Raw genomic sequence first — 21,786 nt, forward strand, 5'->3', positions numbered from 1 at the left:
TCACCCATTATACTGAGTGATATATGGAAGACAGGCAGCACAGACAATCACAAATAAGTTTGAGAGACAGAAAGAAGTTTCTTGAGAATGTGCTGAGTAAGTGTTGTCAGAGAAAAATTGCCTGAAGAGATGTTCGCTGCCTGAGGAAATTTATCTTAGTGTGAAAAATTTCCTACAAAAAGATTTTTTAAAAAATAAGAACTAATTTTGCTCAGTATTTTTCTTCTTCTGTGTGAAGTTTTGATGCCTTTGAATCAAAACGGATATATATTTTATGTCTGTTAGTTAAAAGTAAAAATGACCGATAGATCATGACTTAGGAAATTTTATATAATATATATATATATATATATTCAATCAAAATGAACACTTTTTTTTGACATATCCACTAAATAATTGATCTAAAAAAAAGTTTGAATTTTTAATAAGTCTCACATAGATTTTGCACTTTATTTCAGACAACTATAAACAATTAGTAAAGTATATTCAGTACAGTGTTACTATTCTATAATATTAATAAGTATTAAATAAATTATTTTAATTATATAATATATTAAGCACATACTGTTTGATACAAAGACCTTTTTTCTATTTTAGTATTCAGTTTCCATTTACATTAACCACCATCATTTTTATTCTCTTTTTTGTTTTTGTCTAATAATATAATTAAAAATGATGAAATTATTTATTTTCTATACTATTAATACATTTTAAATAAATTAAATTATATAATATATTAAGTACATACTGTTTAAGTACATTCTCTTTTTTCCTGTTTTTCACATACCCGCAAAATAAATTGTTAATAAAATTTAATAAAAAGGCTTTTTAGAATTTACAATATGTCTCACATAGATTTTGCACTTTATTTCAGACAGCTATAAACAATTAGTACAGTATTAGTACAGGCAACTGAAAGAATTAGTACAAGGTATTCAATAATAATTGTATTATTAAAATTTATGATAATATTAATTTTCTATACTATTAATAAATATTAAATAAATTAATTTAATTATATAATATATGAGGCACATACTGTTTAGTATGAAGGCTATTAAGAATGTTTTTTTTTTTTTTTTCGGTTTTAGTGTTCGGTTTCCAATTTACATTTACCACCATTGTTTTTATTCTCTTTTTTCTGTTTTTGACATCTGCAAAATAAATTATTTTAATAAAAAGGATTTTTAGAATTTATAATGAAAGTCTCATAGAAATCATAGATTTTGCACTTTATTTCAGGCAACTAAAATAATTAGCACAAGGTGTACAGTAATAATAATATTATTAAGATCGATAATAATGTACATTTTCTATAATATTAATAAGTATTAAGTAAATTGTTTCATTACTTTGTGTGTGTATATATATATATATATATATATATATATATGTATGATTCAATGGCCATCATGCTTTTTTTTTCAGACAAAAGAATAAGTACACGGTATCCAGCAATATTAATAATATTATTATTGATAATAATATTAATATTCCATAGTATTATTAAGACTTTTTAAAAAATAATAATATAATATGCAACATTCTATCAACATTCTGTATGATTCAAAGTCTGTTTTTTGTTTTGTTTTTTGTGTTGAATTTCCAATTTACATTTACCACCATTGTTTTATTCTCTTTTGGTCCCTTTCCAAATTTTCCTTTATTTAAAACATTGGCCTATTTTTATCACAATTTCTGCCTCGCTCACTCTTTTATCTATTTCTTCCTTTATTCATCTGCTGCTTTTCCATCTTTACCTGACTTATCCTGTGCTGCAGGTTCAGACACGTTCATGGAAGCGGTGGGCTACATTCAGTCCCAGTACGAGAGTAGGAACAAGTCAGTCGAAAAGGAGGTCTACTCGCACATCACCTGTGCTACAGACACGAACAACATTCAGTTCGTCTTCGACGCGGTCACTGATGTCATCATCGCTAACAACCTGCGCTTCTGTGGCCTTTACTAACCCACTGTGATGCCCAGCTCATTCACAACCCCAGAATACAGTGGCAAACGTTGTCAGATATGTGACATTTTGTCTTTGTTTTATACTTGTAAATGTCTCCAGTTGTGTCCATCAGGTCATTTGATGGCATTTTAAAAGGTGAGAACTAACCCAAAAATGGCGATAGTTCTCACAGAGCTATTCTTTAATTTACATGCTAAATTTAAACCGAAGGTCTGAACTCAATTATTGATTTTAGTACATTGTTACAAATATAGGAATGTGCTTTGAATGTCCTTCCTGACACCTTCCTAGTGTGGTAGACAGAGGTCAGGAGATATTTTAAGTAAAAATTGGTGCCAAACGTTCACTACTTCCTATGTTTTCCTATTGTAACTCAGACTGAGTCAGGCCGATCCTCTCCTTATTACATGCTGTGCAGATAAATACTACCAGATTCAATGAGGTTACGTGGCAAATTCCGGCGACTATGTCATTGGAACTATTATGATGTTCTATACACATGTATTATTTTCAAATAAATGCATTATGGGATATGAATCAGTGAATATTCACAAGCTGGCTCATATTACATGTGTTCTGAGTTGGCAGCAATCTCAGAGTGTTGATGGAACACTAGGCTTGACATTTACTTGGCATTTAGAAGAGACTGCAAATGTCCGATGCCCTGAGCCAAACCACAAAAATGTTAGCCTCTTAGCATCCTAAAAAACAACAGGACGTGTTAACTCTTCAAAATTAGATTTTGGACCTTTTTAACCAGACACCCAGGACATTCCAAAGATACAAAATCTTCCTATTTGTTAGCTTTTCGCATGTTGTTGAGAACAGACAAAGCTGATTTATGAAGAGAGATAACTAGATTTATGTCACACATCAGCTGCATCTAGATGTATATATCTGCTATATGTTAAAGTTTGGGGTCATTGTGTTTTTTTTTTTTTACCACAGCTGCATTTGTTTGATCAAAAATAAAGAAAATGCCACAAGATTTTATACTGAAATATCCAAAAGCCACTAGAACTGCCCTGTTGAAAAAAAACAGTACATGCTGGTTAGGTATGTTTTGAAGCATGGCTGATGGTTTGAGCTGGTTTAAGCTGGCCCTTAGCTGGTCATGAGCTGGTTTAAGCTGGTTCTTAGCTGGTCATGTGCTGGTCTTAAGCAACTAGCTCCTGTTTAGGACCAGCTTAGGACCAGCATATGACCAGCTTGAACCAGCTCATAAACCAGCTAAGGACCAACTTAAACCAGCTCAAACCAGCAGCCATGCTTCAAAACATACCTAACCAGCATATGCTGGATTTTTCAACAGGGAGTGTTTCCAAGAATGTTTAAATCCAGAGAAATAAGCCATTTTATTTAGTGGCCCTATTATTGAGTCGCCGGCCAATAACGTCGTACACCCTCAATTTCTGGTTTTATTTTGTAGAAAACATGGAAACACCAAAGATCCTTTAATATGTTAGCGTTTTATTAGACAGGTGACGAATGCACATTATAACATAACTTTTAACACACTCAAATGATAAAACAGCGCCAGAGATGAGAGGGCCAGTATTACTTACTATTAGAGAAAGCGTAACGGTCAACATGGATGACGTGTGCCTTGTTACCCAATCACATTACAGCCTTGACATCAATGCATTTCAGTCAGAGCTGTGCAACACACAGAAATAAATGGGAAGTGCTGTAAGCTGAATTCCACTTGTCGCTCTTATAAAGCCACTTTTTTTTTTTTTTTTTTTGTGTAAACTAAAAATAAAAAACTATTGTTTAGTGTACACATGAAGATTAGCCAATAGACTGTTGATTCAGTAAATAAGATATTTCCTCTAAAAAGCTGTTTATTCAACGTAGTGAAGCCTCTCCATTGACATACATTAACATTAACATAACGTCTGGTCTCCTTCCCTGCAATGCAGCGTTAGCTTAGCCATTATGCTTTTTTTTGGCTAAAGGTTGCAGGCTTGCCTTCTAGTGGTTTTGACAGCTTTACCCCACATACGCATGACAGGAAGTACACTGTAAACATTTTCTCCAGTTTCAACTTAAAATGTTCAGCAACTACATTAAAATGTTAAGTTAAATCAACTTAAAAGTACAAGTAATTTCATCTCACTACAACAAAATAATTTAATATGACTTTTAAGTTGATTTAACTTATGAGTTGAAATGACTTGTACTTTTAAGCTGATTTAACTTAAAATTTTAAGACAAAACTTAAGTTTTTAAGTTGAAACTAGTAAAAGCTTTTTACAGTGTAGCGTAAGCGGTTGACTGTGGCATAATAAAAGCTCTGCCACTTTCGAGCCGTGTGACGCGCTCGTCTTTCATTAGCAATTGCTCCAGCGGCTTTGTCCCATAATTCCACACTTAATCACTGCTTCATCAAACTACCCTTGTTTTGAATATGCACCCTCGGTGGTGACAATTACATACTGTGCTTTTACTGTGCTGCCTTAGTATTTTGAGGAATAGGAAGTTCATACCTGATCTCAGGACAAAAACGTACCTGTGGGAACTTTTTTGCAAGATGCAAAATACGTACCAACAGGGAAATATCTCTGCAGTTTCCAATAGAAATTAACACTAAAGGCGGTAAAACAGTCGTTTTCATACACAGTTATGATTACAGCTCCATATGTTTCACTTTCCAGATGTAACAAGCTTGCATGGCAGTTCAGCCAGCATGGAAATGGACTTAGAATGCGGAATCCTTGGGTACAAATCCCGTGAAAAACATGTCTCATGATGAAAGAGCTGAAAAATGAGAGACCGAAAAAAATTCTAAAACGGCATGTTTGCGATTGCGTTTTCACTTCACATTTGCTTTTGTTGATGCTATTGGGTAGGTTTAGGTGTAGCGCAGATGGTACGTTATTATACAACATCATTTTCGTTTTTCGTCTTGAGATCAGGATGGAAAGTTTAGAATGTCATTTATTTGAAATAGAAATTTTGTAACAATGTAAAAGTCTTAACTGTTACTTTTGATTTTCACTTCATATTTGCTTTTGTTGCTATTGGGTAGGTTTAGGTGTAGCACAGATGGTATGTTATTATATTACATCATTTTCGTTTTTCGTCTTGAGATCAGGATGGAAAGTTTAGAATGTCATTCATTTGAAATATAATTTTTGTAACAATGTAAAAGTCTTAACTGTCACTTTTGATTAGAAGTATTAATTCCGTGAAAAATTATACTGAGCCCAAACATTTGAAAGGTATACACACACACACACACACACACACACACACACACACAACACACACGCAACAACTGGAGTAATAAGCTTCATATTAGTATAACTAAAGTAATAGAATCACAGAGCTGTCTCATCACACATTGTCTGCTGTTTTCTTTGTAATTTAGTCTGTTTTATACTATCTTTCTTGATTGCTTGATTGTAGTGCTAGTCATCTTAGGGTCGAGACTGAATGTAACAGGTACTGAATGAACCAGAGCTGAAAAGACTGTTTGGTCTGTTGCTTTCTCTAGAACAAACAGACACGTGCCTTTCATTGAAAAGAGACCTTGACCATTAGGTCTGCTTTGAGTCTCTGTGTATGTGAAAATACAGATTTGTAATTGACAATAATTCACAGTGCCATATATGCTTTAGACGTTTGCTGCTATATGTGTACAGTGCTTCTTAATATTCATCTCTCCATAGCATCACTTTAGTCAGTGTGTGAATAAATACAGTGACTTTCAGGGAGGCTGACTTATAAATGACTTTTTTAAACGTCTGATGAAAGGTATTTTTAATCTTGTGCAACACAAATTGTAATTTGGCACCAGAAGCACAGCATGATGAAATTATCTAAAAGACCCCGTTGAGTCCTATATCAGTTTTTATTTATTAATTTTAATAAGATTCCCTTAACCTTTTGCTTTGAATGTCTTTGAGGGGTTCAATCAGCTACTAGCTACTGTTAATCTATGAGAAATATGATTGAGTTCAGTCATTTGCTTCAGACAGCCAAAAGATAGTGATTTCTTTCATAAACCAAAAAGCCAAAACAGTGACCACAACTGTAAATCATATACTGTCCTTGATGTAGAACATGCTGCATTGTGCCAACTATGAACAGTCAATGTATTATTGTAAGGCCATAAGCACCTTTCATCTATTGTTCAGGTCCATTATTGGTCAGTTTACACACATTTAGAGAGCAGTTAAAGTCAAAAGTTTACATACACCTTGCAGAATCTGCAAAATGTGAATTATTTTACCAAAATAAGAGGGATCATACAAAATTCATGTTATTTTTTTTTAGTACTGACCTGAATAAGATATTTCACATAAATAATAGTGGAATTTATAAAAATGACCCCATTCAGAAGTTTACATACGCTTGATTCTTAATACTTACCTGACTTTTTGCTTATTTGAAACCTTTTGAATTTTTAAAATGTACACATTTTCATTCTTTTCAAAAGTTTTCACCCCCCAAATGCATTTTGTTTTCTTCTGAAGCATCAGTGAGGGTTTGAACTTTCTGTAATAGTTGCGAGTCCCTCAGTTGTCCTCAGTGTCAAAAGATGGATCTCAAAATCATGCAGTCATTGTTTCAAAGGGTTCAAATACACAAAAATGCTGAAAAACCAAAGAATTTGTGGGACCTGAAAGATTTTTCTAAAGAACAGTGGGTAGTTTAACTGTTCAGGACAAACAAGTGACTCATGAACAACTATCAATAAACAACAACCAAACAAAAATCAGTATTAAGAATCAAGTGTGTGTAAACTTTTGAACAGGGTCATTTTTATAAATTCAACTGTTGTTTTCTCTTGTGGACTATATGTAAACATCTTTTATGTGGAATATCTTATTCACGCGAGTACTAAATAAAAAATAGCTTTCGTTTTGCATGATCCCTCTTATTTTGGTAAAATAATTAACATTTTGCAGATTCTTTAAGGTCTATGTAAACTTTTGACTTCAACTGTATGTGTAGCCATATAGTGACTTTCATTCTAGAAGCCAAACAGTGAGTGTAAAGTCAAAGCAGTATCATTTTTAGTAAACTTCTTTGACCTTAATCCCAGTTTGATGGGCCATAAAATTTGGATCATGATTTTAAAGAATGAGGAGTAACGAGACGGGTGGCTATTGTACGTCAGTCGTCAGCTCAGACACATGGGTAATTAGGTCAGTGGCCAAGGTAAAGAAACTCAAGGGTAATTGAGTCTGTCCGTTGCTGAGGGACAAAGGCCAATTTGTTCCCTGGCTTGTAGCCATAGTACAAATAAATGTTGGTGATGAATCCAGACTTCTTTCATCAGAGTGACTAATGTGATAAGTTCAAGCGGTACATTTTGCTAATGTAGCATAATTTCCTTGAAATGGTACTTAAATTTGAAATAGTGAGTGGTGTTTAATTCATATTTGATTCTGATTTAATACAGCAGGGCCCTGGCAGACGAGAGCCGTGCTATCCCATCACACATACTACTGTAATCTCACCATCCATCACTTTTTGTTTGTTTGTTTTTGTCAAACTGCTGTAATTATTGTTTGTATGTGTGTCTCACTGCTGTGATTATTTATTGAACAATGGATGCCTATTTATATGACATGAATGAATAAACTACTCATAAATTCCGGTGTGTGCCGCTCATTTTTAAGTCCTACTTCTTCTACACAGATTGTAAGTGCTGTTTATATTATTTTCTCTGCATAATTAGAATATTTGTGGTGAATCATCACTATTGGAGTAAGCAGATATTCATACTTTCACTAAACCGTACCAAGAATCTGTGCTCGTATTACTAAGGATGTTTTGCTTTTTGTTGGGCTTCAGCTAGTTGCTTATCCTGACTCTTCCACCTAACTTTTCTGGTTTTTCTGTCTTCCTCTGTTTTCTCTGTCTGTCCTCTATTCCGTTTTCTTCTCCTCTTGCAGAATCGCATGCACGAGTCTCTTATGCTGTTCGATTCCATCTGTAACAACAAATTCTTCATTGACACTTCCATCATTCTCTTCCTCAACAAGAAAGATCTGTTCGCTGAAAAGATCAAGAAATCTCCTCTGAGTATCTGTTTCCCTGAATACACAGGTAAGAATGCTTCTCGTTGTATGGATTTTAACGTTCGTCACTTCCATTGCATCGGAACAGTGTTTTTTGATTGGTCAGGTCAGGGTTACAGATGTCAAAACCCATTCGTTTGGATTCACAGTATGAAAACTAGACTTATTTCGAAGGCACTGTAACATGGGAGATAAAGGATGGAGCGGCGCTGCTGAGAGCAGTAGCTGAATCTTGCGTGTGCAGTCATGGGTAAAAGGTGGGCACAGAGGGATGTCTGCAGGTCTGTCAAACTCCCTTCACGGCAGAATACAATTCACTGCCTCTGTTAGACCAATTCCTGTTCGGCAACAACCTCAGTGTTGCTTTTCTCGTACAGTTGCCCTAAAAAAAAAAACATTTGGACACTGAAGTCATAATTAAAAATGTATGCTTTATATACAAAATGTTGTTTCACTTCCCATATTTGGTGGCCTTAACTAATATGTACGTACATCAAAAAATAAGTGCAATGTATTGTGATCATATTGTATTGAAAAATACAATTTTTGCTGCTATTGAGGTGGGATATGGGTAAGGTTAGGGACAGGTTTGGTGGTATGGTTGGTTTAAGGGAGGGTTAAGATGTAAGGGATGGATCAACAGTGTAAATATAAATGTAATCACAGAAATTAATTAAAGACGTAATTTTTTTTTTTTTTAAATATAAGTACAATGTAAAAACATGTACGCAATAAGTGCATTGTGTTAAATGATTTATTTAAATTTAAGTACGTAGTAGTTAAGGCCACCTACTAAAAAAGCAGTGCATTTTACAGAATGTAATTTAGTTACACTAAATTTTAAGTAATATTAAATATGAAATAATTCTAAATTAATTAAATGATTAAACAGTGCACTGTATATTATGAAATGTCAAACATTGTTTAAAATTAAGACAAAAGTATGTGGACAGTTACAGTGTATATAATTAATAAATGAATTATAATTAACTTAAAAATAAATGTATATGAAGTAAATGATTAAATAAACCATATACAATATCTCAGTATCTTAATATATTGTGCAAAACTGAGACAAAAAATATTTTGACAATTACAGTGTTAACATTATTAAAGATATTTCCACATTTTGATATATTGTTCAAGCTTAAGACAGATATTTAGACATTATTATATGTGTTGTATGTATAGTATATGTATAAACTAATACATAAATTGTTTAAATTATTTATATACAATATCTCAGCATCCTGATATTGTGTTCAAACTTAAGACAGTAGCATTTTGATAATTAAAATGTATTTAAATTGTGTAAATTGATTAGAATGAACGTTAATAATTAATTTATTAAACAATATACAGTACCTCACCATCTTAATATATTTTTCATTAAATTTGTAATTTAATTATAATTAACTAATAAGTTCATTAAGCAATGTAATTGTATGTTCATAAATGCAATATCTTAACATCTTCAGCTATTGTTCAATGTTGTTTATGTCTGTAACTAAAGGATTAGCTCAATTCCAGAATAAAAATTTCCTGATAATTTTCTCACCCCATGCCATCCAAGATGTTCATGACTTTCTTTCTTCAGTCGAAAAGAAATTAAGGTTTTTGAGGAAAACATTCCAGGATTTTTTTCCACATGGTGGACTTCAATAGGAGCCAACGAGTTAAAAGTCCAAATTGCAGTTTCATTGCAGCTTCAAAGGGCTCTACATGATCCCAGCCAAAGATTAAAGGTCTTATCTAGCAAAAATGATTGGTCAATTTCTTGTGCTGGCTCTGTGATGTGCGTCTGCAACTGTATGCATTACATAATCACGTTGGAAAGGTCACGCATGGTTAGTTCTTCATCTGTGTACTTCGGTTCAAAAAGGTAGGATAGTGCGAAAAACTCCATCGCATTTTCTCCTCCACCTTGTTCAACATTGTTGTTTTACATTTTGTAAAGGGCGTTTGACTTTTTTTTGCACGTTTGCTTAGTAAACAATGGGTTGTTACTTCCGCCTACGTCACTTTGCGTAATGCGCAAAATCAAGCTAGTGCAAGATGAGCTTTTGTGGTTAATAAGTATGTATATATATATATATTCTTTTCAACTAAAAAAAAGAAAGACATGAAGATCTTGGATGGCATGGGGTTGAGTAAATGATCAGTCTAGTATTACATATATGTGACCCTGGACCACAAAACTTAAGTCGCTGGGGTTTATTTGTAGCTATAGCCAAAAATTCATTGTATGGGTCAAAATGATTGATTTTTATTTTATGCCAAAAATCATTAGGAAATTAAATAAAAAAAATTATGTTCCATGAAGATATTTTGTAAATTTCCTGCTGTAAATATATAAAAACTTAATTTTTGATTAGTAATATGCATTGCTAAGAACTTAATTTGGAATACAGGTGATTTTCTCAATATTTAAATTTTTTTGCACCCTCAAATTCCAGATTTTCAAATAGTTATATCTCGGCCAAATATTATTATGTCATAACAAACCATACATCGACGGAAAGCTTATTTATTCAGCTTTCAGGTGATGTATAAATCTCAATTTCGAAAAACTGACCCTTATGACTGGTTTTGTGGTCCATGGTCACATATGCAGATTACTTTCTGAAGACATTTTAAGTGTGACCAAGATACAGTGGCTTCTCAATGGGACACTTGCTTTATAACAGGGGTGCTCAACTTCCTGCAGAGTTCAGCTCCAACCCTGATTAAACACACCTGAACCAACTAATTAGGATCTGAAGGAGCACTTGATAATTACAGACAGGTGTGTTTGATCAGGGTTGAAGCTAAGCGCTGCAGGAAGGTCAACCTCCAGGAACAGGGTTGAGCACCGCTGCTTTATAAGAAGCCAAGTTAAAGAACGCACGGCTTTTAGAGAACGGAAGAGACATTTGTGAATGTCACAAGTCACTGAGGTCATTTTAAATATTGGGGTAATGAGCATTTTGACTGACAAGCACGAAGGCGATTTGAAGATCAGAGCGCCACTTTTATGCCATTTTTAATTTTAGCGTTTGATCTCCGTCTCCCTCCGCAGGTCCAAACACCTACGACGATGCAGCTGCTTACATCCAAGCACAATTCGAAAGCAAGAACCGCTCGCCTAATAAGGAGATCTACTGTCACATGACCTGTGCCACGGATACAGGAAACATCCAGGTGGTGTTCGATGCCGTGACCGACATCATCATCGCCAACAACCTGCGAGGCTGCGGCTTGTACTGAGGCCCGCCCCTTCCCTCTCGAGCCACTTCTTTGGAAATGATTATTATTGAAAATGCAAGTTGGTAAATAATGATAACGATAATTTTAAAATAGGCATATACAAATATATAAATATATTATATATATATGAAATGTTTTTAGTTTGTCTTTCAAAGAGCTGCCAACAGAACTGATTTCTTATAGAAACCCAGCCTTTATGGTTTTAGAACAAAGTTGGGACCTTTTTTCGTGACGTTTTTTTGTTTTTCTTTGCTGTCGTACGTTTCGTTCTCCCCGTTTTCCACTGTGTCTTTATCGTTTGAACTAAACAACCCTCATTTCTTTTTGCTTTTTGTTTTGATAAATGTCTTTCTTTGATTATTTTTTTATGTTTTATGTCATTGTATGTATATTTATTACACGAATATCAGTCAGGGGGGGATGACCTGTACATGTTTGCCTGGCTATATGATTTTACTTTGACGATAATGTGACGATAGCTAAATCCACGGTTATGCTAGTCTTGAGCACCACTGCGGTTCAAGTCAGTTGTAGCGTGTCCTCATTTCGGATTTTTAATCACCGTAGTACCGTTCGATATTGTAGAGAATGGAAACACCCAGGCTTTTCTTACGTTTCGTCTCTACCCATCCCCGTCACTTCGGTAGGTCAGCTCTCTGGGGAAGGGCCCGGGCCGCTTGGCGTGCGACCCCCGGGCCTGTCGAACCAGTACGACGATTGCGAGTGTCATATCAGTGCCAACCTTCTGAGAATGACGTGTCTGGGAATAGTTGTAGAAACACTAGGTCACTGTTATGAGAACTTATTAACATTTGTCTTGTAAGGAACTTTTACTTTTGTATTGTTGTTGATTAATTTATTAATTTATTTATTGATCATCTGTCCCACACACTTCCTTTGTACTTACTACACCTCGTCCATTCTTCTACCTCTCGTCCGTTGTCACCCTTCCCTCTCCATTCCTTCTTTTCCTGTTTTAGTTGGCCTGTTTTAGTTGGCTGGGTAATGGAGTCCCCGTCACTGATAGCATGACCCCCCTCAGCCTTTGTATAAAGAAACAGCTAACTGCTTCACATAGCTAATGGTGCGAAAATAAAGAGTAAAACAAAATAAAAAGAACAAAAAAAGAGGAAAAAAAGAAAAAACGGAAAAGACGGACGCAGCAAAAAGAATGGGCATCATGTGGGCGGGGTTACGGGGTGGGCGGGTAGATGTGGGGCTCAGGGAAATGACGTGGAGGCTTGCAGACGAAGGTCATTGGGCTGTCAGTCTTTGTAGAAAGCTGTAGATCCTCCAGTTCTAGAATCTGTAGAAATAATTGAGAAAAAAAAAAGAAAAAAAAGGATGACAATAATAACAAACGATGATGAAGACGACGACAACGACGATGATGATAACAATACCAATATCAATGATTATTCTGTAATATTATTAAAGGTATATTTCTTGTGCTTTGTAGCTACAGAACTTTTTTTTCCCTCTCTCCCCCTTTTTTTAAAAAAAAGAATTTTGCAAGGGTTCCTGTGATCCACTCTTGAACCGTTCTTACTGACTTACCCATGTTGATGTTGATGAACTGTACCGATTCTTTTTGCCTGTTCGCCCTGCATTGCAATGTCTTTACTTAGCCTGAATTACAGTATATGTATTGATTTTTTTTATTTGTTTTATTTTTTCGAACGAACCACTTTTTGGTGGCACGGCTCCGCCCCCGGTGCCGGAGAGGGCGGGGCTGTGCACGGCTGTACAGATTCATGCGCTTTCTCTTGTTTTTTTGAGAATTGTACTCAAACACCTTCCAGGTCTGCATAGAAAAGCACAGCTCTCACCTATCACACGTAGATTTGGAAAGATGTATCTCTCCTCCCTCTCTGCCTTCTCAGTTTGAAATTCAAAGAAAAAGAGAAAAAAAAAACAAACTGTACAATTACCTACACCACCGTTGATTTTGATTCTCCTTCCCTTCTTTTTTTAATCCTTTCTTTTTCTCTCCAAGTGAATGCTTTTGTGCTGCTTTTTCTCCCTCTTCTTTAGTGAATGGTTGTTCTTTCATGTGGGATGTTCGTGCTGGAAAACCAATCGAATGTAGTGTTTACATTAAAAGCCACAGTTTTCATGACTACAACCTGGAGCTTTTCGCTTTTGATTGTTATTCATTCCAATGCTTTGTTGTTTAGATATTTCACTGTTCTTCAAATAAATCAGCCCTCCAAGATACCAACAGTCATCAGTATAGAAATGAAAAGAATGCGTTCAACCAACAATTTAAATTCCGTCCTTAAAGGAGAAGTCCACTTCCAAAACAAAGATTCACATATAATGTACTCACCCCTTTGTCATCCAAGATGTTCATGTCTTTCTTTCTTCAGTCGTAAAGAAATTGTTTTTTGAGGAAAACTTTTCAGCATTTTTTCTCCGTATAATGGACTTATATGGTGCCCTGATTTTAAACTTCCAAAATGCAGTTTAAATGTGGCTTCAAATGATCCCAAATGCAGTTGTAAACGATCCCAGCCAAGAAGGGTCTTATCTATCATAACGATCAGTTATTTTCATGAAATAATACAATTGATATACTTTTTAATGCCAAACACTCATCTTGTCTTACTCTGCCTGGACAGTTTTTTTTCCCGGTTCATGACAGTTAGAGTATGTCGAAAAACTCCCATCTCATGTTCTACCTCAACTTCAAAATCGTCCTATATCACTGTTTTACCTTTTTTGTTAAGGGTGTTTGATCATCTTTGCATGTTCACTTTGCAAAGACTGGGTACTGGGTACTTCTGCAGCGATGTAGGATGATTTTGAAATTATTTTTGAAATTGAGGGAGAAAATACGGTCTGAGTTTTTCAACATACCCTAACTGTCTTGAGTCAGAATACACAGAGTTCAGGGAGAGAAAGGCAAGATGAGCGTTTGAGATTAAAAAGTATTTTTTTAAAAGAAAATTGTTTGAACCCACATTTAAACTGCCTTTTGGAAGTTTAAAATTGGGGCACCATACCAGTCTATTATACAGAGAAAAATGCAGAAATGTTTCCCTCAAAAAACATAATTTCTTTACGACTGAAGAAAGAAAGACATGAACATCTTGGATGACAAGGGGGTGAGAACATTATATGTGAATCTTCGTTTTGGAAGTGGACTTCTCCTTTTATTAATTACCGTCATGTTGTTCCATACCCATAAGGCCTTTGTTCGTCTTCGGAACACAAATTTAGATATTTTTGATGAAATCCGACAGCTTTCTGACTCTGCTTAGACAGCAATGCGACTGACACGTTCAAGGTCCAGAAGGGTAGTAAGGACATTAATAAAATAGTCCCTACTGTCGATGCAGGGTCAGAAAGCTCTTAGATTTAATCCAAAATATCTTAATTTGGGTTCTCAACGAAGGTCTTACAAGTTTGGAACAACATGAGGGTGTGTAATTAATGACACAATTTTCATTTCACGGGTGAACTGTCCCTTTAACTTAAACGTATCCACCTTTTATCCAATACTAAAAGGACAGAATGTCAGGTGATCTGTTTTAATTCAACATAAAACACTACAACCTATTCACCAATGTGTGCTATATTAACTATAAAAACTGTCAACATCTTAGTATGCAATATAGGGGACATGAAAGAAGTGTGCTTGAATCCCAAGAGAAATAATTATGTCTCTGTGCCTCTTAAGTGTGTCTTCAGCCAGACGGTTCTGGAGAGAGAAGGAGATGCTCAGTCACTCTGTACCGCAGCTTCAAAAGAGGAAGCGCCACTTTGTGCCAGTCTGATTGGATGATAATTGCAATGAGAGCTTCACCTATAGAAAGAGAGGGAGAGAAAATGAGAGGAAGAGTTTGTGTGTGTTAAGATAGGAGGATGAAATGCAGACTATGATGGGAAACTGCAGAGGTAATTGGCATTGATGCTATTCACCTCAACTCAACACAAAGGCTTTATATAGCTATAGCGAAGAAGGACTCTGCCTTAGTGACACTAATATATATATGTATATACTACCATTGAAAATTTGGGGATCGTTATTTTTTTGTGTGTTTTTGAAGGAAGTAAATACAGTAAAAACAGCAATATTATTACAAATTTAAATGTTTTAATACATTTTAAAAAGGTATTTATTACTGTGATGGCAAAGCTGAATTTTCAGCAGTAAATACTCCAATTTTCAGTGTCACATGACCCTTCAGAAAACATTCTAATTCATTTCTTTTTAAAAAATCTTACTGATCCCAAACAGTAGTGTGCATATATTGTTTACATATTACTAGCTATTACTAACCACCTTATTTTTCCCGTTTGTAAATTTTAATGTGTCTGGCTTCCGGTCTCATCCGAATCCAGTTTGTATTTCTAGATGTACGAAAGAGCTCATTTTGCTGTTTGATACTGCAAATTGGTGTATCTTACCATATTATGCATATGTAATGTATCATATTAATTATGAGCACACTGGTTTGTAGTGCACAGTTTTACAGTTTACTACACATTGTTACATTTCTCGTCATTTTCCTGTAGCGGCTAATGAACTGGAAGTCTCTTCCGCATTGAAGAAAAAGGTGGATATATTAGTATTTTTACCTCTTCTTTAAGCATTAAAGCAACAGAAAGAGAGAAAAAGACAAGGAGACCAGATGATGATAGGTGGACCACAAAGAAAAGAATGGAAATCGTCCTTCCTCCCTCTTCTGGTGAAGACAGGTATAGCGTCCACTTTTTGGCCTTCCTTAGGAATAACACCCATCAGAACAAGCTCAAATCAGTAGTTTAGATCGTGCCGGGCTCACGAGGGCCACCAACAGGCCAATGAAGAATTTAGTGTAATTATGTTTAATTAAATATAGGGATTAAAATGGGTCTCCAACAACATTTAAACAAAACCATTTAAGCAAAAGCTGCACACAATCATTCATACTAACTGCCTCTAATTCATTAATTTGATTATATAAACACTGAGTAGCTAAAATAAAATGACTGGATTCTCTTTGATGACTTGTAAAGTCACATGATCTGAGCATCACTATAGATGCCAGTATTGCTCACTGTGATGTTGAAGTATTTCTATCATGTAACCACACAATGATGAGTCAGTGTAGTGTCTTGGTATGCCCTAAAATTCAATCCCAGGACCTTGTCCCTGTCAGCTATTTTTCCACAAACACACACACACACACACACACACACTAAGTTATTTATAGTGCAGCACCATCGTCTGCCTGTTGCTAGGAGACGGCCTGGTGCAGATTTCCTCACCATGCAATACCTAATGCTTTCATCACTGCTAGTTTTATGTATTTTGTCACAAATTTTATAGTGTGAATTTGTTATTTCACACTGCATAAAACCATTCAGCCCCTGCATGGGCACAATGCAGGGATTCAAAATATGTTTTCTTCTGCTCCAAACACATTATGGATCAAGCTGACAACCTGCAGAATAATAATGGACATTGTGCTAAAGAAAGCATGAGAATGTAAGAGAAAAAGGAAGTGGTGTATGTGTGTGTGTTTGCGGTGGTGGTGAGTAATGAGATGGCCAGCACAAAATGCTGATTACATTTCTGTCACAAAGGTCAAGACCCCAAAGCCACCGTTGCCATGGAAACTGTTTACTCCAGTGTCCCCTCACTGCTGGAATGATGTCGTCTGTTCAGTGCGGTTTACCTGTTCTTCTTGCAATGACACCTCTTTGGACTCTGGGTGCAAATGCCGAATCATCCTTGAAGACAGATAAATAGAAAGTTACAAACTCATCACATAGGATTTATCTCAGTAATTATGAGGTTCAAAAATAGACTGATATACATCAAAACTTTTAGAAATTATGACTGATGAAATCACAGCATGTAAATAGGCCTATAGTTTGTATAGATCATAACAGCCTACATAAATGTGACACTGGACCAGTGTTGCCAAGTCCACGGTTTTCCCACGGAATTGGGCTACTTTAACAATTTTGCCGCAGGTTGTTTTTCATGTCTGTGGGTTGAAGTGACCTCAATAACGTAATATTAAGCACCTGGACTGCTCATTTTACCAGGGAACCCTGCCAAAAAACGTGTATTTTACCCCCCGGGAATACAATTTTTACGCAAACGCAATTGGGCTACTTTTGGACTAGTTTTGAGTAGCAATTGGGCGGGTTTTGTTGAAAAGACCTGGCAACCGTGCACTGGATCACAAACCAGTCATAATGGTCTTTTTATTAACTGAGATTTAAACGTCATCTGAAAGCTGATGTATGGTTTGTTAGAATATGATAATATTTGGCTGAGATACAACTATTTGAACATCTGAACCTGAGGGTGCAAAAAAATCTAAATATTGAGAAAATCATCTTTAAAGTTGTCCAAATGAAGTTCTTAGTAATGCATATTACTAATTAAAAATTAAGTTTGATATATTTACAGTGGAAATTTCCAAAATATCTTCGTAGAACATGATCTTTACTTAATATCTTAATAACTTAAGAAAAATTGATCATTTTGACCCATACAATGTATTTTTGCTAATGCTACAAATATTAATGCTACTTAAGACTAGTTTTTGTAGTCCAGGGTCACGAAGTTTTAAATGCGAAGCTGATTTTAACTTCATAACAGAATTCACAAATTAATTTTATTCCTTTAGTTTTGTGTATGACAACAGCAGGAGAGAAAACCCGCGATCAAGCCCGCCCTCTGGTGGACAGACCCGGAACTGAAATGTCTGTCAACTCGACCTCACCAAGAGACGGTCACAGTGACATTTTAATTTCTCCTACATTTTCTCTCCCAATATACCTGGTTATAAAAAGAAGACCTGCATGTGAACTGCAGAAGTCACAAGTCACTATTAAAAAAGCACGTTAAAATGCTTGCGGATGGGGTTCGTTTTCTGTAAATGTCAGATGACATAATCATTTGGCCTCTTTTAGACAGCAAACGTGACGTGAAGTAAGATTTTATGTCCGCTCTGAAATAAACCGAGGCTATATCACACCTCTTCACACCGTTGGCGACCCGCGAATAACGCTGAAGAACAGACGCTCATATTTCAGGCGGGAAACATACTACCGCCTGAAATCTGAGAGTGTTTTCAACTGTAGTTATTTTGCTTTGTCTCAATGAGCGAGTCGGCCAGACTGACTGACTGACTGACGGACACCAGTGCCAAACTCGGGAGGTCTCGCCGTCTGACCTTGCGGCACCCCCTTCGGTTTCCTCAGGGCACGAGTCCAGCAGCGACAACTGTCACCCGCGTCTAGCGCCGTTTACACGCTCTGCGCGTGAGAACCGGGAGAGCCGTGGAGATTCGGTAACAGCGTTAATCATCTCAGGCGCTCAAGCTGCTGCTGATTCTCAGTCACTGACGTCGCCTTCTGAGAGCAGCCTAATAACTAGTGTGTGTAAATACAGCACACAGACGCGAACTCACACTGCTCTTGAGTAGACTACTGCAGCAAAACAGACGAACAAATACACATTCACGTACAGTATCAAGGTATTATTTGGGATTTATCTTCAACATGTACAAAGGTTATTACCTTGGGAGCAAGTTTGTCCTTGTGGGCTACACAATCAGATACAAAAAAAAGTAGCTAGTTTTATATTGCCAAGTAAATATTATTTTTTATGTAACTACATTTGGAAATATGTAGGCCTACTTTAGTCTTTGTGGTGTTCCTATACCAGTTAGTGATGGAGGTATTTTTTTTTTTTTTTTTGACAGAAAATCATAAAATAGTAATCATATTATTAATAATAACATCAATTACAAAAAAAAAAAAAACTGTTCACTAGGGGCTGTGTGACCTCATTTAACTCATGAAATACAGAAAAAGAATCTTCAGGATGCCACTGACTTTGATATGATCTAATTACAGTATATATTTTTACATTTCTGATGGTGTTGACAAAAACTAAGGACACAGCTGTGAAACCTATTAAAAGATGTGCACTAAAAAATGCTGGGTTAAATACAACCCAGCGCTGGGTGGAATATGGACAACGCTTGCAGCGACTAGGTTGTTTTGAACCAACCGTTGGGTTAAATGTTTTACTCAACTTTCTTATTTAAGTCAGCTATTGTTTAAAAAAAATACTGTATGTGACCCTGGACCACAAAACCAGTCGTAAGTAGCACGGGTATATTTGTAGCAATAGCCAACAATACATTGCATGGGTCAAAATTATAGATTTTTCTATTATATTAAGTAAAGATCATGTACCGTAAAGATATTTTGTAAATTTCATACTGTAAATATATCAAAACTTAATTTTTGATTAGTAACATGCATTGCTAAGAACTTCACTTGGACAACTTTAAAGGTGATTTTTTGCACCCTCAGATTCTCAACCAAATATGTGACCCTGGACCACAAAACCAGTTATAAGTGTTAATTTTTCAAAATTGAGATTTATAAATAATCTGAAAGCTGAATAAATAAGCTTTCCATTGATGTATGGTTTGGCTGAAATATTTCAATATTTGGCTGAAATACAACTGAAATATTTGGCTGAAATATTTCAATATTTGGCTGAAATACAACTATTTGAAAATCTGAAAGCAGTGGTCCACCCAAAATCAGACATAATTACTAGATGCATCAGCAATAATCAAAAGGTGAATATTTATTAATAAGCAATTTAAAAAACAATTATGATTTAATTATTATTTATTCAACTTATCAATAAATGTTCATTTATTTAACATATTACTAAATGTTAATTTCCAACCTATTTTGGGTCAATTTTAAGCAGAAATACAGTCATTTTTAAGCAATTGTTTACTACATAGGAAGTTGGGTTAAACATTTTGGGTCAAAACAACCCAACCAATGTGTTTGTCCATATCTCACCCAGAGCTGGGTTGCTTTTAACCCAGCATTTTTATTTTATTTTATTTTATTTTTTTTTTTTTTGTGTGTGTGTGTGTGTGTTGTTTTTAAAGATACTTTTACATTTTGATTTCTTGTTTTAGATATATTTTTGAATCTGCAGTGTTAAGTTAGTATTTTAGGGTTAGTGAGTGACCATGTAATGTCATAATTCTGAAGAAAGATTTAATGAAATCCAATTTTATTTTAAAAACAAATATCTCAAGAATCACTGATTGTCAGATAAATACACATACAGATAGATAGATAGATAGATAGATAGATGTTGTCCAGAGAGCTTCTTTTCACAACAATCAGCTAAATGTCAGCATCCCAGACCTCTTACATGGTTTATAAGGTCATGTTTTTATTTATTGTTATCTCCTTTTTTTCCAGTAAGAGCAGAATGTGTGTGTCAGACTTCCAGAGCTATGTTTAGCTTCTTCACTAAATGGCTGGTAGGCTTTTAAATCACATCATTATCTCGACAGCACCTGAGCTTCATTCAGTGTGCAGACACACCAACAAAGCCAAAGTTGTATAGTCAGCAGAGCTATTATGTGTCTGTCTTGTTTGCCTGATGCAATTTAATATTTAATATCATACCTGAACAAAAGATTACCCTACTTACGTTCTCAAATCAACACATCACTTGCAATGGCTTGAAGACGTATAAAATCTGGGGGATTTCTTGATCTGTTGTTTATGCATTCTTTTAGCGCAGCTGTGCGCGGCAAACAATTTAGAAACAGCGAGGTGCAAAACTGCTGAGAACAACACAAACAAAACTTTTGCCTCTTGTAGTTCACACAAAAACGACTCCAACAAAGTTTTCGAGTGACCCCTAAGTGGATCTCGAGCGCTAAAACCTTCTGTGTCCATTCGGTTGAAACCTATTGGAGCAGACACCTAGCCTCTAGACTGCGAGCACTCTGTCAAAATGGGTCTCAGACGGTAACCACAGAATATTTCATTAATTAATGAGTGTTATGTGGTGCTATTAAAGCACTCACACGCCCCATTTGGCCCAAAGCACAGCCTTTTAACACATTAACTCACCGCAGATCTCAATCTGATGCATGAGAAAGAGGACGAGAGAAAAACAGAGACAAGCTAAAACTCATCACACACAGTCTGCACGGAGTCATATACAGGGCACAAAATCCCATCGCATACTGTAATCTCTTATACTTTATGAGCCTTGTCAAAATTCGCAAAACATTTTATACAATGTTGTTCAACTCTAATGGCACTAATGCAGGTCTACAACACAACGGGAGTGTTAATATGAGAACATACATTAGCGGGCCAAGGGAATATGTGCACCCAGTTACCACTAATGGGTGCTAAACTAATAATTGCTTGGGTAATGTAAGCTTTTACATGGGCTTTTACACATACACACACACACATCGTTTTTGTAGATATAAGTTATTGTATTTTTTGTAAATGTGCACTGGCAATACAATTAAATTTGTTATTAAATTCAGTTAGGTGGGGATTATACCAATATATTTCCATCTGACAGATTTTTCGCAATTACTGAGAACTCATAACTATCATCTTTAATGTGACAGCTAGAAAGAAATGGGTGTGTTTAATAACAAAGAAAAGAACAGTGTAGGAAGTATAGAACCCAAACTGAGTTCAGTACGAAGGAGCTACAAATTGCAG

General features: G+C 35.5%; 1 protein-coding gene across 3 annotated transcripts in view; it reads left to right on the forward strand.

Annotated features, from left to right (window-relative positions):
• Nucleotides 1–13,384, forward strand: part of gnao1a (guanine nucleotide binding protein (G protein), alpha activating activity polypeptide O, a) — a 112,072-nt gene extending 98,688 nt beyond the window's left edge. Inside the window, exons 7-8 of one of the 3 annotated variants that reach the window (XM_051134377.1) lie at nt 7,882–8,035; nt 11,066–13,384. In XM_051134377.1, the coding sequence (XP_050990334.1) occupies nt 7,882–8,035; nt 11,066–11,253 (342 nt within the window). In that variant the 3' untranslated portion in view covers nt 11,254–13,384. Of the gene's footprint in view, nt 1–1,781; nt 7,582–7,881; nt 8,036–11,065 lie in introns of those variants that run through there. The other 2 variants (XM_051134379.1, XM_051134380.1) reach the window with 2 other exon arrangements.
• Nucleotides 13,385–21,786: the final 8,402 nt, after the last annotated feature.

The sequence above is a fragment of the Labeo rohita genome, chromosome 18 (assembly GCF_022985175.1).
Source record: "Labeo rohita strain BAU-BD-2019 chromosome 18, IGBB_LRoh.1.0, whole genome shotgun sequence".
Classification (NCBI taxonomy): Eukaryota; Metazoa; Chordata; class Actinopteri; order Cypriniformes; family Cyprinidae; genus Labeo; species Labeo rohita.